Source organism: Myotis davidii, unplaced genomic scaffold (genome assembly GCF_000327345.1).
Source record: "Myotis davidii unplaced genomic scaffold, ASM32734v1 scaffold1688, whole genome shotgun sequence".
Lineage (NCBI taxonomy): Eukaryota > Metazoa > Chordata > Mammalia > Chiroptera > Vespertilionidae > Myotis > Myotis davidii.
The window spans coordinates 208,489-225,448 of NW_006299238.1; the positions used below are offsets into that span (position 1 = coordinate 208,489).

The following is a 16,960-nucleotide window of genomic DNA, read 5'->3' on the forward strand; positions in this document are numbered from 1 at the left end:
CACAAATTCTCCCTTTAATGGCCAATTCTTCAAATCTGGAAAGGAAATTGGGGGAGGGGTGGGTTAAGTACCTTAATGAGAGGATCTGGAAGTAGTCCTAATTTAGCTAGAGGGCTACTAGTGAACTCGACTGAAGCCACAGGACCCAGAGCAAAAAACATCTTAATCTTTTTGGCCAGCTCCGGGATCTGTGAAAATGCTATAAAACCTGTGGGAACAAAAAGAAGGTAACAGGAATTTGATCGTCTGAAATTTTTTCTGAAAAAGCAGACTGTCCAATTACAGCGGGAAGGGTGGGGAGTAAGAGATCAACCGAAGGACTTGTATGCACGCATATAAGCATAATCAATGGACACAAGACACATGGGGGGGGGGGGGTACGGGAGGCCAGGGGGAAGGTCAATGGGGAAAAAAAGAAGACATATGTACTACTATTTGTATTACTTTAAACAATAAAATTAAATTTTTTTAAAAAAAAGCAAGGGCAGTTGTGTGTGATACCCTCTAGTGGCAACCTGAGAGACATGCAGGCAAACACTTGAAAGGGATCCTCTGAACTATGTGCACAGTTTGACTAAACTAGTAAATCAAGTATTTGTTAAGTGCTTGTTTCACTTTTTCAGCCTAGTTATGCACTGGGAGAAATCTTCGTTGCTAAAACCAGAAGATGTTTCCTGTTCCTTTAATAATGTAAACCGAGCTCCTGAAAGCTTGTAGTCCTAACAGTTTGGGAGGGCCCCACCACGTCCATATTCCTAAGAACAATTTACAAAGCCATTCAAATGAATTAGCAATGACTCAGAAATGACTGGCACATGTAGTGTGCCCTAGCGTTATAATACCTCTTAGCGTCCTTTCAGGTCGCTGCTAGCCTTAAACTTGGCTTTAGAATGCTACTTTAGAGAGCAGTGGGGCAAAGGGCATTCAGTAGACAAGTCAAGAAATATGAAGAAAAATGCTTAACTGAATGAATAAGAAAGGCAAAAAGATATCCACGTTACTTTTTGAGTGTGTGTTCTAATGAGACATGAACATAAAGATATTGGTCACAGTAAACACTAACAGGGAATTATTCAAATCATGGATGGTTCCTAGTCCCTAATCAGAGGAACTCTTGTTTGCTAGAATTATGGGCAATTTTCATTTTCTTTAAACTTTGCTCATTTTCTATTTTTGTTTACAATGAACACATATTACTTTTATAATCACCACAAATAAAAATGCATGTGATTTTTAAAAACTATTTATAAATAAAAGTGTAACAGCATTGGCAAGGTAACAATGAAAGGGGATGATTTTTGCATACCTAGTAACAAGACTACATCTTTGTAGTTAGCTTCATTCCACTGAACTTTAAGTCAGTGTACTTTCTTGTTTTCCTTTTAAAAGTCTTTGCACTTATGAAACTTGTTTTCCACCCTCTCACATCCCCATGTTGCTTAACTAGAAAAACACGTAATAGGCTGTGGCTTAATACCTTTAAATTCAAGAGAACCATGAACAGCATGGTTTATCCATTTATATTAAAGTCTGAATTTCCAGAGAAGATAAAATATTACCAAAATTCTTTGCCCTATTCATTAATTCTGCATGGTAATAATAATAATAATAATAATAGCAGCCCTAGCTGGTTTGGCTCAATAGATAGAGCGTTGTACTGCGGACTAAAGGGTCCCAGGTTCGATTCCAGTCAAGGGCACATGCCCGGGTTGCGGGCTCAATCCCGAGTTGGGGGCATGCAGGAGGCAGCTGATGAATGGGTCGATCTCATCATTGATATTTCTATCTCTCTCTCCCTCTCCCTTCCTCTCTGAAATCAATAAAAATATATTTTAAAAAATAATAATAATAATAAAGTCATTTAAGCTAACATTTTTTATATTTCACTTTTCAGAACAAATGTAAACTCTGTAATAATACATTATATCGACTTCCAATCTTTATTATATACATACCTATTGTAGTGCCTTGAGAATGACCCACATAATACACTTGTTGTTGGCCAGTTTTATTCAGAATGAAGTTAATTGAAGCTGGTAAGTCATAATTTGCCATCTCATCATAACTGTAATACAAAAATGGAACTCTTTCATTGAGACATTACACACAAATGCAGCACACACAAATAGTAACTGTGCAGTTTGATGACTTTTCATAAACTGAACCCAGCTGGGAAACCATGGCTGAGCACAGGAAACAGAACTACCAGAACTGCAGAAATCCCCTGAGCCCCTTCCCAACCGTGCCTCTAAGGGTAACCATTATCCTCATTTTTTTACACCATAAATTAGTTTTACTCATTTTTGAACTTTTCTATAAATGGGACCACAGTATGTATTCTTCTGTATTAGGCTACATCCAAACTGTTGCACATAGTTATAGGTTGTTCATTGGGTAAATAGACCACACTGAATTTGTCCATTCATTGTGAATGGACAAATTGGTAGGTTCCAATTTTTCACTCTTACAAATACAGTGACACATCGCTGTACGCGTCCTGGGTAAAGCTCTCCTTCTTGCATTTCACGTCCTTAGGTAGGCTCCGGTTTTACAAATGGGAAGCCAGTCTGGAGGATCCGTAGCCTGCTCTTCTCTGTGCCTGATATCAACACAGAGCCCGGACCCGTGGACATGTGAGCGCTCGTCATCAGGAGAGAGATGAGCCAATTGTTGCCACTGCTTATGATGTACCAGGTTCTTTCCCTGTCTCCTCTCCTGTAATCCCCCAATAACCTTATCAGATAGGTGTTTATCATCCCCATTTTACATGGAGAAAACTGAGACACAGAGCGCTTATAGACATGCCCCGTGTCACACAGTGATTGGCTGGTAGAGCCAGGAGTAAAAGAGAGAGGAGGAAACTGTGTGGATATAGAGTCGTGACCATTTGGAATGTGTGCTTTTGAAGGGAGGAAGAAGGTTCTGGGACGCAATTTACCCAGCAGCTCCCACACCACCGGGAATGTCAATATCACTAAAAATTCCTACTTGAATCTAATTCTTAAATGTGATCACGTATTTAAAATGTACCTTACTGCTGTTTATTAAATTCCTAAAAAGGTTTAAAACATTTCACGGTCCACAAGTTCCTTCTCTCCTACGACCTCGAGTTACCCGTCTATCTGCGCCCTGCTGTCTGCGTTAAGGATACGAAGGAACTAGACGCCTATCAAAATCAAGCCAACTCTACCTGAAGGCCCAGTATGCATCCTGAAAAACTGAAAGGGTCTTGTGTTTCCGGGACCAGGTGTTTCCCCCGCCCTGGTGTCTGCGTTAAGGATACGAAGGAACTAGACCCCTCTACCTGAAGGCCCAGTATGCGTCCTGAAAAACTGAAAGGGTCCTGTGTTTCCGGGACCAGGTGTTTCCCCTGCTGTTCCCCATCCACACGTCGAAACCAGCATCGGCCAGGATGAAGCCCAGGCTGTTGTTGGGCAGGTTTGTGACCCAGTTACTTGAATCTGCCAGCAAGCCGTGCTGCAGGAACACCACTGGTTTGGGACCTGAAAGACATTTATGTGTAGGAGCTAGCAGCACCTCGCTTCTAAACAAGAGTGAATCTTAAAGCAAATAATGAAATAGAAATAAATGGAAATATTAAGGTAGCAACGCACTCCTATATAACATCAGTAAGTATATATTTTTTAATAGCATTGGCAAGGTGACAGTGACCCTGGACTATTTTTGCATATCTAATAACAAGACACATTGACTTAATCATCAAAAATTTTTTAATTTTTTTAAAGAACTCATGTAATGTTTCTATACTTTGTTCCAGTAGATTTCTCAGAATGCATCCTAACAAAACAAACCAAAAGAAAAATATCACACAGACACAAATTCATAAGTCTATATAAACATATATATTCATATGTGTGTACAAACATATATATATTTATATGTAAATTTATCTTCTACTCACCCATAACTGAGACAGTGATATAGTAGAAAAAGCAAAGATTTGGGAGTCAAAGAAACCTGACCCCTGGCTGCTAACAGTGTTAAAAGCATCCAGTCATTCATTAAACAAGCATTTATTAAGCACCAACTATGTGCCAAGCAACCTAACTATATGCTGGGGACCCCACAGAGAACAGAAATAAGTGAAAGAGAGAAACCTCATTGTCATGGAGCTGACATTATACTGACCATGAGTTTTAGCATCAGACCCTCCTGGGTTCAAACCTGTCCTCTCCTAGTTCTGATGTGCATGATGGGCACAGCATATCAAAATCCCCCTGAAATTTGTATCATCCCCTGCAGCACGGAAATGTAATATGTACCTCACAGGGGGTAATGAGAGATAAGATACTATATGAAAAGTTCTTAGCAAAGCATCTGACACACAGCTGGAGTTGAATAAACATTAGTTCTAATTATTATTAAGTTCCTTAACCAGTCTGAGTCTTAGTTCCTTAAAGAGCTGTTAAGAGAAATGAGTTAGATAATTAAGTGTCTGGTACAGTGGTGTCTGGTACAGTGACTGACACATAGATCAAAATGAATAAATAAGAACTCCCTGTGCCTTCTGCCCATCTACACTAATAAAAGAGAAACATGCAAATTGGTGTCACTCCGCTACACCCACCAGAAAGCCAAGCCTCACTGTGGTCACAGTGGAGAAGCCAAGCCTCACTGCGGCTGTGGCCAGAGGGGAGAAGCGAAGCTTCGCTGTGGCCGGACCAAAGGCCTAGGTCCCGGGTGACAGAGGAAAACCAGTGCCTGCTGTCAGGGGAAGGAAGGCCTAAATTATAGTCTGCTCTGTACTACAGCTATGCAGCAATGCTGTATGCAAATGAGGGATGTAAAATATCAGCAAATATGAGAAGACTGATTCGTTGAATACTCAGATGGGAAGTGAACTGACAAATTTTTCTTTCTGTTAGTTGGATTTCTTTTCACCTTGCTGAGAAAAGCTCATTGAAATAATAGCTAGCTGCGATTGCATGCTTATAAGCTCTAAGGTACTGTGGTGAACATCCCATAACACTGGTACTATTCCCATTTAGCAGAGAGGGAACCGTGGCTAAGAGAAGTCAAGTAACTTGACCACTGTTGACTGAGAACTAGTAAGTGGGAGAGTTGGGATATGAACCAAGGTATGTCTGATACCAGGGTCCATCACTGTCATTTCTTTGCTATAGGAAAGGAGGTAAGCCAGAGAGAAGTCATTCTAGACCAGTGGCCGGCAAACTGCGGCTCACAAGCCACATGCGGCTCTTTGGCCCCTTGAGTGTGGCTCTTCCACAAAATACCAACTTCTGTACTGTGGTGAACATCCCATGACACTGGTACTATTCCCATTTAGCAGAGAGGGAACTGTGGCTAAGAGAAGTCAAGTAACTTGACCACTGTTGACTGAGAACTAGTAAGTGGGAGAGTTGGGATATGAACCAAGGTATGTCTGATACCAGAGTCCGTCACTGTCATTTCTTTGCTATAGGAAAGGAGGTTAGCCAGAGAGAAGTCGTTCTAGACCAGTGGCCGGCAAACTGCGGCTCGCAAGCCATGGCCCCTTGAGTGTGGCTCTTCCACAAAATACCAACTTCTGCACATGGGCCACGAAGTTTCAATCGCACTGTACATGCCCGCCCGCACGTGGTATTAAGCTACAAGGAAGTAACTGAAGGAGATTATCCTAAGTGATTGTTCGTAGTTAAAGTGATCAATTGCACTGCACGTGCGTGCCCGCACGTGGTATTTTGTGGAAGAGCCACACTCAAGGGTCCAAAGAGCCGCATGTGGCTCGCGAGCCACAGTTTGCCGACCACTGTTCTAGACCACAAAGAAAGCCTTCAGAGAATAAACAACCCAAAGAGGGGAAGCTATTTTGCAGGGAACTGGACCAAATGCTTGGAAGAAAGCAATCTCTGGTGGGTGCAGGAGATAGAGAATGGGAGACAGGGGCATGATACTCAGCCTTGCCAGCTCAGGCAATTCTTCCAAGGACCAGCCTGGTCCATGCACTCCAGCACCTGAGGCCTGGTGTGTCTGAGCAACATACTAATATGATAAGAATAGGGCTGCCTTCCCCAGCTGCGCCCTACAATTAGTTTGTTTGTCCCAAACTGGCTCTGGGAGGGCTGGGGACTGAAGGGTAGGCCTAAAAGCATCTTGGACCAGAGAGGGCAGGTGACATTATCATGGTCACCTAAATAGCACAGAGTCAGCAAAGGGAAGCAGCCCAATGATGACCCATCACAGTGCTGCCTGTGTGATTAGGCCCAAACATGGGTGGAAGTGAGGAGGGGATTGCTCAGGCTCCAAAAAACAATCTGCTGAGCCCACAGTCTCCCGAGAGGAAGATGACCGGGTGAATGGGGAAGTTCCTCCTGCCTCCCAAGCCACTGGCCTTCTCTGCAGGGCAGTGTCTGGTCAGCTGTCCACTGGTCAGACTCTAAAATGGTGTGAGAAATCAGCTGAGGTGCAAGGACAAACCAAAAGAAGAACAAGGAGGAAATCACAAAGATCAAGGCGCTGGCGTGAAACAGACCTTGGTTCTTACTAACTCTGAAACCCATGTAGCATTTACTCAAGGTCCTTTTCTAAAGTGGGAATGATACAGTGGCTGATACACAGTAAGGCTCAATAAATAAAGGCTCATAAAAATATTAGTGAGCGTAAAATTTTAATAAAATAATATTAGAACAGAAGTCACAGGCAAGAGGGTGAGAGAGAGAAAGAGAAGGAAGGAGAAGAAGCAGAAGGAGGAGGAGGAGGAGGAGGAGGAGGAGGAGGAGGAAGAGGAGGAGAGGAGGAGAAACAACAACACTGCTGGCTTTGAAGATGGAGGATGGGGCCAGAAGCCAAGGAATGCAGGTAGCTTCTAGTTGCTAAAAAAAGGCAAGAAAACAGATTCTCCCCTAGAGCCTCCAGAAGGAACACAGTCCTGCCAACACCTTGATCTTAGGCCTTCTGACCTCCAGGACTATAGGATCATAGATTTAAGGCACTATGTTTGTGGAATCAGCTACCGCAGCAATAGGGAACTAATAGAGTTGGGGACTAGTTTTTGCCCCCATTTCTCTGATAAGGACTCTGAGGCACAGTGTGACTAAGCAACCTGTGCATAGTTGCACCATCAGCAATCCCGAGCTTGGGCTCAGAGGCGGCAGTATGCCTCCTGAGCCTCAAGAAGAGGAGGCCTGGCTCCTTGTTAGTCTGGCAGGAGCTTGCACAACCTAAATCTTTCGGGAGCTCTTAGAAGATTGGCTGTAAGTGGCATAAGGGCTCCCTCTCCTCAGCAAAGATAGGTTCTAGACAAAAAGGCACCAAGGACTTAGCTCACGGTACATAAGCCTTCCCACCCCTTCACAGTGAGTAATGCAAAGTCAGAACCGCCCCTCACTTTAGACCTTTCTGCAGTCATCTATGGGACTAAACAAGTCAAGGAAGCTCGACACCCAGCAAAGTAGTCCTCGGCTTGTGCAAACCCAAGTCCAAGGACTGGGTCAGCCATGCCTTTTGGCTTTAGATCACCCAAAGCTTCGGGGCCTGGAAGGCTTCCTGAACCTGCCCCAACCACTTGAGATAAATCCTAGAAAACATTCTGCTACCTGGTTGATGAACAGCTACCGATTATGCACACAGCACTTCATTTCTCATGAATTAAACTGTTAAAAAAGAGCTATTAAGATCCGGCCCATGTTAAAGATAAGGTAACTGATTCCTTGAATCAGAAATTAAGAAACCTATCCTAGAAGACTTGCCTAGTAGAGAGCCAGAACTGAAACCCAAATCAGCCTCCGTCCAAAGCCCTTGCTTTTAACTTCTACTCTAACGATTCATTAGAAAACAGAAATGGTGGGAGAGGAGGTTTGCTTATACGTATTCCAGACATTTCAAAGCAAGCCAACCGCTGTTTCCCCTGCGTATCTAAACCACCCGGGGACTTAGAAGATAGACATCTCTGGCCCTGCTTCTGATTTAGGGAAGCCTGCAAATATTTATTTTTGAGACACTCTCTTGGCTCTTCTGATACAGCCCATCCAGAGGCACGTTCAACATGGATTCATCTAAAGGGGACCTTGTCCAGCCCTCGAAGGGCAGCCCCTGAGTCTTTGCCAAGGCAAAGTTCACAGTGCCCGTCTGTGCCCACTGAAGGCAGCAGCCGTTCATATCCAGAGCACCATCCGATACACAACTTGCAGATAGTGTCGGTGCTTCATTTGATGATAGTCTTATTGGACAATTTATTACCCAATTAGGCAAGGAGTGCGTATGCCTTGTTGCTGTTTGCTTTAGTCAAGGCCTATATGTCTATCCTTTCTTTAGCCAAATAAAATAAGTATTCTGTCAGGAGACTTACTTGCTCAAGACTTATTACACAAGGCCATGTTCTCTAGTTTTAAAGAACACTATCTCAGATTGGCTGGCCTGCTACCCTTTGACCTGAAACAAATCTCGTTCCTTCTTTGAACTTGGCTGCCTCACCTAGTAAAATGAGGACGTTGACCTAGAACACAGGTTTTCAGCCCCATGGGCTCTACCTTGGAATCCACAGGAGAGTGTGTTCAAAATGAAAGCTCTCCAAAACCTTCACCCAGGCAGGGCTCTGAGATCCTTCCAGCACTAACATCCCATGACCTTCTGGAATAAGGCCGAACAGATAAAAACAGAACCACTTCCCTATAGATGATGAGTTTCTGAATTTCAGTTCCCTTATGGAGTTAGTGCCAAGCAGGGGTAGCTCAACACCCAATAGAGAAGTTTGCTTGACATTGAGAAACAGCCTGCACTTACTTCACAGATCACCAAGAGCTTCCCAAACAAGCGTGTGAAGCTGTCCTTGTTAGTAGAGGTTTGACCAGACAGGCAAATGATTGTCTAAACCAGGGGGTTCTTTACTGGGTCCATAAACTCACTACAAATACATACAAAATTTCTGTGCACACAGGTGTCTTTTATTCTACTAGAGACGAGGTCCACTGCCTTCATCCAGCTATGTATCCCAATTCTGAAGACTGCCCTGATATCACTGTCACTCGGGCTGACTGTGCAGAGTTGACTCAGGCATCTAGTTGTGGGTTCGGTCCCCAGTTGGGGTGCTGCTAGTTGCTCTAAGGGATACAAAGATGACAAAGACACAGCCTCAAAAAGTGGCTGAGGGAGCGAGGATGGGGAGAAAGAGGCACAAAACTAAGTCAACCCAAAGCAAAACAAGCAAAGCACCTGCAGAGGGGGGTTAGCCAGGCACTTGGCAGTCCAGAGAGAGTATGTGTCCTTCCTGCTTAAGCAATCCGGGAGAGCTGGCCAGGAAGCTGGACTTGGAAGGATGAGAGGAATTCTTTGTAAATACATATAAAAATGAAGATGGTAGGCAGGGTGGGCAGAATTCCAGGGGTTGTGTTCACCAGCTGAACTCCAGGGGACTTCAGAAAAAAAAGGAAATAACTCAGTTGGATTTGCATGTCCAAAAGGAGTTCTTTGATACTTTTAACATAAAATCACAACTTCGATTATATCATACATAATTGGGCTATGGAGCCTATTTAAACCTGTGCAGTTGATAAATGATGAAAGTTCCTTAGGTAATGGGTAAACACAGCTGGCAACCCACAGTTCTCAAGCACTCCTCGTGAGCCTTGTGAAAGAGGTATTCTAGCCCTGACCGGTTTGGCTCAGTGGATAGAGCGTTGGCCTATGGACTGAAAGGTCACAGGTTCGATTCCAGTCAAGGGCATGTACCTTGGTTGCGGGCACATCCCCAGTGGGAGGTGTGCAGGAGGCAGCTGATCGATATTTCTCTCTCATCGATGTTTCTAACACTCTATCCCTCTCCCTGCCTCTCTGCAAAAAATCAATAAAATATTTTTTTAAAAAAGATCTTCCCTTATAAAAAAAAAAAAAGAGGTATTCTACCCCATGCTACTGGGGAAGATACCGTACCCACTAGAGCTTAGGACTGCACTGGCTAATTCAGGGAGTTATATCCATGGTGAACGTCAAAGGCCTACTGCTTACAGAATGGGGGCTAACAGTACAGACAACAAGACAGAAGATGAAGGAAAGGTTCCTGTAGATTGCTGATGGGTAAAATCACTTAATTATGCCTGGGCTCTACCATGTTTAATCCTGAAAAATTACATACGAGGGGTGAAAACAGGGAGGCTGGCAGAAAAGAGAGCAGTTGGCATGTGCAGAGGAGCCATGTGGCTAAGCCCTGTGATCATAAAACCTCCAAGAATCTCCAGATGAGGCTCTACATGTGCCCAGAGGGGACCACTGTGACAGGACTGAAGGATGGTCTCCATATGGCTGTAAACTCGGGACATGGCAGCACCAAGTACAGCCAAAAAGCCGAGGAAAAAAAACCCTTTAAAAAGGGTAATAGGAACGGTTTCACTTAGCCCCCATAAATGAATAATGTTTCAATATTCCTTGTAAGGACTTATAAGTGGCGTAAGTCATTATACTATGGTGTTATTTCTGTATTAAAAGCACTAATTTCTTAAAAGATAAAGCAGACTGAATTTTCATATTCCTGTTTCAAAATTCTTTTTTTTAACATATGGGAAGTCTTTAAAATGGACCTGGCTGAAGCCTCTCTCCAATTCTGAGCTGAGTTCAGGCATCCAGTTAAATGGTAACAAGAACATAAGGTAGGGTGACAGTGCCCTGGCCAGGTGGCCCAGTTAGCTGGAGGTTGTGGCCTTGATGCCAGGTAAAGGCACATACGTTTCTCTCTCTCTCTCTCAATTTAAAAAAAATTGTTTTAAAGAAGATAGGGTGGCAACCTACCAAAGCGAAGGAAGGAATGAATTGAAGCCACATCACATGAGCAGCCTAGAGAGGACTTGACAGCCACTTGACTATGGGAGTCAGGAATGATTCTGCAGTTTCCAGTCTAGGTCATTAGAAGGGCAATGGTGTTATTAATAGAGGAGGAAGTCGGGGGAGGAAGCTGCATGAATGAGAAGACAAAGCACTCTGTGTGAAGCATCTAATGAACTCTGTCTATTTGGCTTAAAGGAGTTAAAGGAACACCACTGACCACACTTTCCTGCATGAGTGCAGGACGATGAAGAGCCTCGGCCGTGGAACAGGGGCAGTGCTCAGGGAAACCACAGATCTCCTTCCAACTCCCCTGCCCTCTGAGCTTAGCTCACAGCAGGTGTTGTGTACACACCACTGATCCCCTACAGGAAGGCCCCTGCACTACAGAGGAAGAAGGTGGGGAGCTCATGCTAAGGCCAGATTTAGGGTACTTTCCGTCTCTGTTCCCCATTTTGAAGGCCAAAGGGTATCCACTGCTCTACACACTTGCCAAAACAAGAAGGATATAGACTGCAGCCCATAGAAACAGAGAGTGGGAAAGACTGAAGGGGAACTTGGAGACTATCCCAGCCAATCGGCTGTTTTCACAGAGGAAGAATCCAAAGCCCACAGAGGTGAAACCACACAAGCACTTAGGGGCTGACCCAGACCTGGCACTGGGGTCTCCTAGCTCTTCTTCCTACGACCTGGGGGCAATTAAGAATCATGCTCACTTTCCTCATACTCCAGGGCACAGCACCTTCCACCGCAACAGCCGTGAGACACACAAGTAGGGCAGGTGGCACAACGTGCTTAATTGCCACATGGACAGAGAAGCCGGGAGGCAGTGATAAAGAAAAAGAAGAGGAGGCACATTCTCTAAGCTTGTTTTTACCGAGGATTCCTGCATCTTTTAACAATGACTCACCTACTGATTACATTAGTCAACTCACCACTTTTAAGAGAAATCATATGAATACATATTTTCCTTTATATATGGAATCTGAAATCAGTACACAGGGTTTACTTTAAAAAAATAAGAAAATAAGGAAGGAAACCAAGATCATATGATCTCTCTGGAGTAAAATATATGTTTTGTGTGTTTTGAGCAGGAAGAAAAATAGAAGCCCTCACAATAGCTCATTACTCATTTCTGTAACATGCTTATTAAAAGGAAGCTTAACAGTAAGTATCGGTACGACATAAAAATCTCAAGAGGTAGAAATTAAATTTCTGGCTAAATTCCAAGCTTTCCTATCATGACACAGAAAACACCCATACCTTCATCAGAATGGTTCTTCCTCCCGTGAGGGATTCGGTGGAGGCAAAGAATATACCCATCTTCAGTCTCGACTAGGTGTTCCTCACTAGGAAATCCCCAATAAGAGATAATTTCACTCTACAGAGAAAAAATAATAATTATAATGGAAATTCTACAGACAGAATCTGATAAGATCTCCCATATTTACCGGCAAAGGAGAAGACACAATGTCAATGACATTTTCCAGGCTTCACTTAAGAAATCGACTGTGGCCCTGGCTGGTTTGTCTCAGTGGTTAGAACATCCAACTGCGGACTGAAAGGTCCCGGGTTCGATTCTGGGCAAGGGTGCATGCCTGAGTTGTGGGCTCAATCCCCAGTAAGGGCCATGCAGAAGGCAGCTGATCAATGATTCTCTCTCATCATTAATGTTTCTATCTCTCTGAAACCAATAATATTTAAAAAACAGTAACGAAATCAACTGTGATTGAAATTTTAGCCTGCTGGGTCTAGTAGCACACCCACCACAGAGTAAATCCTCCACTTGTTTTATCTGTGTGTTCTACACACACGTGTTTGATTACACTTGGCATCATCACTCTGGCATGTTCTGCACCAACAGTGACTAATTTTATCATAGCTGTGGGCCTCTTTGTTTTCATCCTGACTCCCAGGCACAAATAAACACTCTTCTTTCTTTTTCTTTTCTAAATGTAACAGCTAATCAGGGCACATGCCCGGGTTGTGGGCTTGATCCCTAGAGTGGGATGTGCAGGAGACAGCTGATCAACGACTCTCTTTTCATTGATGTTTCTATCTTTCTCTCCCTCTCCCTTCCTCTCGGAAATCAATAAAAATATATTTTTTAAAAGAAATAAATAAATGCACCCGCTAATTATGTGATCTACCACTATTCTTACTTTAAGAGGTCCTCTCCTGGCTTCCCGAGTAGCTAGCTGTGCGGGTCGGGGCTGCCCGAGCCGTTGGTCCTGTGGCAAGGTGTTTCAGAGCCTCGTGAGAAATGTGTGGGTCCCCATGAAGCCCTACTACACCCAGGTTTACCAGGAGATCTGGGTGGGCATGGGGCTGATGAGCCTCATCATCTACAAGATCCGCAGTGCGGATAAAAGAGCTAAAGCTCTGAAAGGTTCGAGTCCCGCACCTGCTCATGGTCATCACTAGCAGCCGGGCCGAGGGCGCAGCGGGGAGCGATGGCTGTTAGATGGGGACGAAGGACAGTATCTAGAAGTGCCGTGCCCTTGCTGGCATGAATAAACATACCTTAGACACCAAAAAAAAAAAAAAAAGAAAGAAAGAGGTCCTCTCCGGTTTTGTTTAGCTGAGGAATCTCTGTTTTCACAATCCTTTATGCATAAGTAAGGTATTTCCAGACTTTATTGTTTACTTAAGGTTAAAAACTTTGACGTGTTTTAATTGCTCAAGGGGCTATTTTTGCTTGTTTGTTCTAACTAACAAAATGTTTTTGAGACATTTTGATTTTTGTATTGAACTGTGCTTCCCGGACATTGCTGCTCACAATCCTTGTTCGGTGTATTGTAAAAGCAGCACTCAGTAACATTCTTGCAAAGTTTTGACTTGTCTTTACTGTTCTTGAAACAATTTTAGTGAGACCTAAACATAATTTATCTCAGTAAGAAGTATATAGTTTTAACAATAGGATGCAATCTGCACAATACACCTCACCTGGGAGGAAGGTGTGGTGAACTGAATCTAAGATTCAGAGAATATGAAGAGCACCATGAAATAGAAAGAGATTCGGGCTCCACGTAGCCCACGTAACGGAATTGAAGGAAATATTTAACATCGGTCACATGCACCTTAAAAGCAGGTGACTCTGAGAAACTTACCACGTTCATATTTGTTTCAGGATCCACCACTGGCTGCTTCCCTCTAGATGTCTCGGAACGCAGGGCCCCAAGGGCCACACAGAACACCAAACCCAAGAGCCACATTTTCATTCTGCACGAAACAGCCTATTGTTATTCGTCCAAGTTTCATTACACATCATTATGCTGATAGATTTATGTCCCCATAAAAATTTCAGAACCAGGTTTAGGGCAAGTAAACGTTGGGTAAAGGGTAAATAAGAAACAAGTCATATCTGGAAGCCAAAAAAAGAAGGAATTCTGTTTTACTAGGAAACCTCCCCAATAACTACCCCCAGTTAATATGTGACCTAGCACACCCACTCACCTCTTCACCATGAAGTTAAACAAATGGTTCCCGGAGAAATGGAGGAACTGGAAGAAAGCAGGCCGAGAGAAAGGAGGATCCTCAAAAGTCCCGAGCCTGTTAACCTCCCACGTTTTCCTCCCTAATTGTAATTTAAACATTTTTTTAGTTTGGCCCATATTAGCTCTTGCCACATATACACCCACACCCCCACCCCCATTTACTCACTTCCATTCTTGCTCAAAATTATATGTCAGCATTCAAATTCGCCACCCCAGGGGAAAAAGTGAAATAAAAATAAAGATCCTGCAAGAGAAGCAGAGGCAAAGAAACCACCCCTCTCTCCTTCTGAGAGCCTCCAGCCATCAACAAAGACCATCTCCCTTCTGGCAGTGGTGGGCACAAAATCACAGCATGGCACCGACTTGGGGATGGATGTTAAAGGCAAAGTGAGGTGACTCTCCCAAGGACACCCCGATGGTTAGAGGCAAGGCCCAGGCCTCCTAGCTTTTTAAAAATAAATATACTTACTTATAAGGATCTACGTGTCGCCCTAGCCGGTTCGTTTTGGCTCAGTGGATAGAGCGTCAGTCTGCAGACCAAAAGGCCCCAGGTTTGATTCCAGTCAAGGGCATGTACCTTGGTTGCAGGCTCCTCCCAGCCTGGGCCCTGGTCGAGGCATGCGCAGGAGGCAACCAATCGATGTGTTTCTCTCACATTGTTATTTCTCTCTGTCTTTCCCTCTCTCTTCCACTCTCTCTGAAAATCAATGGGAAAATATCCTCAGGTGAGGGTTAAAAAATAATAACAAAGATCTATGTGTGTATGCCCATACAAAGACTTGTACAAAAAATGTTTATAACAGATTATGTATAATAGCCCAACACTGGAAAAACCCAAATGCTCAAATGAGTGAATGAATAATCATATTATGGTATATGCATGCTAGTCAGCAATACAAAAGAATGAACACAATAACATGGATGAATTTCAAAATAATTACAGTGAGTGAAAGAAGCCAGGCCCCCCCAAAAAACTACATATGATTCCATTTATATAAAACTAATCATATTGATTGAAAGTCTGAGGAAAAGGGGGGTGAAAAGAACGGGTTACAAAGGGATATGAAAAGGAAGCTTGGGGGGGGGGAGTGATGGATAGGTTTATATATTGAATTTACTGATTTTTCACAGGAATGTACATAGTCAAGCTTATAAAATTGTATAATTTAAAGTATGTCTTTTTATTTCATGTCAATAATACAATACAGCTGCTTTTAAAAGTCTCTGCTTAAATTGAGTATAGGCATATCTCGGTGATAGTGCACATTTGGTTCCAGGCCACAGCAATTCAGTGAGTGTGGCAATGGAGCTTTCTTTATTCTGTCTGGAAACAAACACAAAAATATCTCCAAGGTAGGCCTGTATTCCATGAATCTTAAGAAACTGGTTCTTAGGAGATTGCAAAAGTGGACTGACACCTTCTGTGGATGCAGTTCCTACTGGTGCTGCACTTATTTGTACAAGCAGTGGTGAGCCCCGACCTTGTAGGCAGGGGGGATGTCAGGTTGGGGTCTACATGGGAAAAGCAAGCCTATTTGCATTTACTCAAAAGTTTGCATTTCTTCATGGTGGTTATAAGGGCTGTACCATCCTTGGCTACCTTTCATCATAAATACAACCTCCCAAAACTCCATTATTACTAGGGAGTAAGGGGAAGGTTGAAAACAAAAAATGAAAGGTTATAACCGCAATTGAAAACAACGAGGCATCCAGCAGGAGCTGCTGCTCTCCGTTCAGCACCTACAGACCTGGGACCAGCTGTCTCCAGGCGTCTCCAGGAGGTAACCGCTGAAGCCACTCAAGGAAATAGAGCCCAGCTAACTTTCCTTCCAACACAACACTAAGCAAGTTTCTCAATCCCTTTTTCAAGTGATTCTTGCAGGGATGAAGGCTGACAAGTGTGAACGGAGAGTCAAAGCCCTTTTCAGGGAGCATTCCACAGCTGGACACGGAGTGCTTTTCTAGGCTCCCTTAGCAACTTTCCCTCGGTCCTTTCCATATTGCAACAATCCAATGAAATGCTTGTCTGCCTTCATTTCACTCCAGCCTGAAGGCAGAGTGGGTGTCTGATTCAACTAGGACCCAACCAAGTGCCACTCACATATCAGATGCACAATGCAAATTTTGCAATGTGGGATTGGGACAGTCCAACAGTTCAGTGGCTGAAGAAAAGCTCCAACACAGCTTGCCACGTAGGTTTATAATAATAATAACAACAACAATATCTTGCTATAGGGTCTTGGGACTTAACGATGTTAATTACGCTTCTACCAACTTTATGCAGTACCCTTCCATCCTTTTTTTTTTTTTTTCAGGAAACTGAGGTTCACCCAAGTTAAGTACTGAGAGCAAAGTGACAACTGGCTAAGTAGTGTCGCCTTAATTTTCACCAGGATCAATGCCAAAGTCCACCTCGACCAAGCTCTGAGCTAGGTCGGGCAGGCTGCCTGAAGGAGCTAACGGGGCGTAGAGGAGGAGGAGGAAGAAGGGGAGCTGGGAATCAATAATCAATAATCATCGCAGTCGGAAGGCTCTGGGAGTCGGAGGGCACCGGGGAGGGCGGACAACTTCAGAGGGCTCCCTACTCCTGGCCACTGGAAGGTGCCTCAGGCCACCTGCTGGTGCTCGGGCAGGACTCGCGGGCCGAGCGCAGAGGGTGCTGCCGCCGGCCTGCAGAGGCTCAGGGATGG

The 16,960-nt window shown here is 43.9% G+C and overlaps 1 protein-coding gene across 1 annotated transcript in view; it reads right to left on the reverse strand.

The window, feature by feature from the left end:
- The window catches only part of LIPA (lipase A, lysosomal acid), a 28,471-nt gene extending 14,111 nt beyond the window's left edge, over positions 1-14,360 (reverse strand). Inside the window, exons 1-6 of the mRNA XM_015571102.1 lie at positions 14,230-14,360; positions 13,884-13,995; positions 12,037-12,154; positions 3,305-3,503; positions 1,956-2,065; positions 72-208 (exon numbers count right to left, since the gene is read on the reverse strand). Coding sequence (XP_015426588.1) covers positions 72-208; positions 1,956-2,065; positions 3,305-3,503; positions 12,037-12,154; positions 13,884-13,995; positions 14,230-14,240 — 687 coding nt within the window. The 5' untranslated portion in view covers positions 14,241-14,360. The remainder of the gene's footprint in view (positions 1-71; positions 209-1,955; positions 2,066-3,304; positions 3,504-12,036; positions 12,155-13,883; positions 13,996-14,229) is intronic.
- Between the last annotated feature and the right edge of the window lie 2,600 nt (positions 14,361-16,960).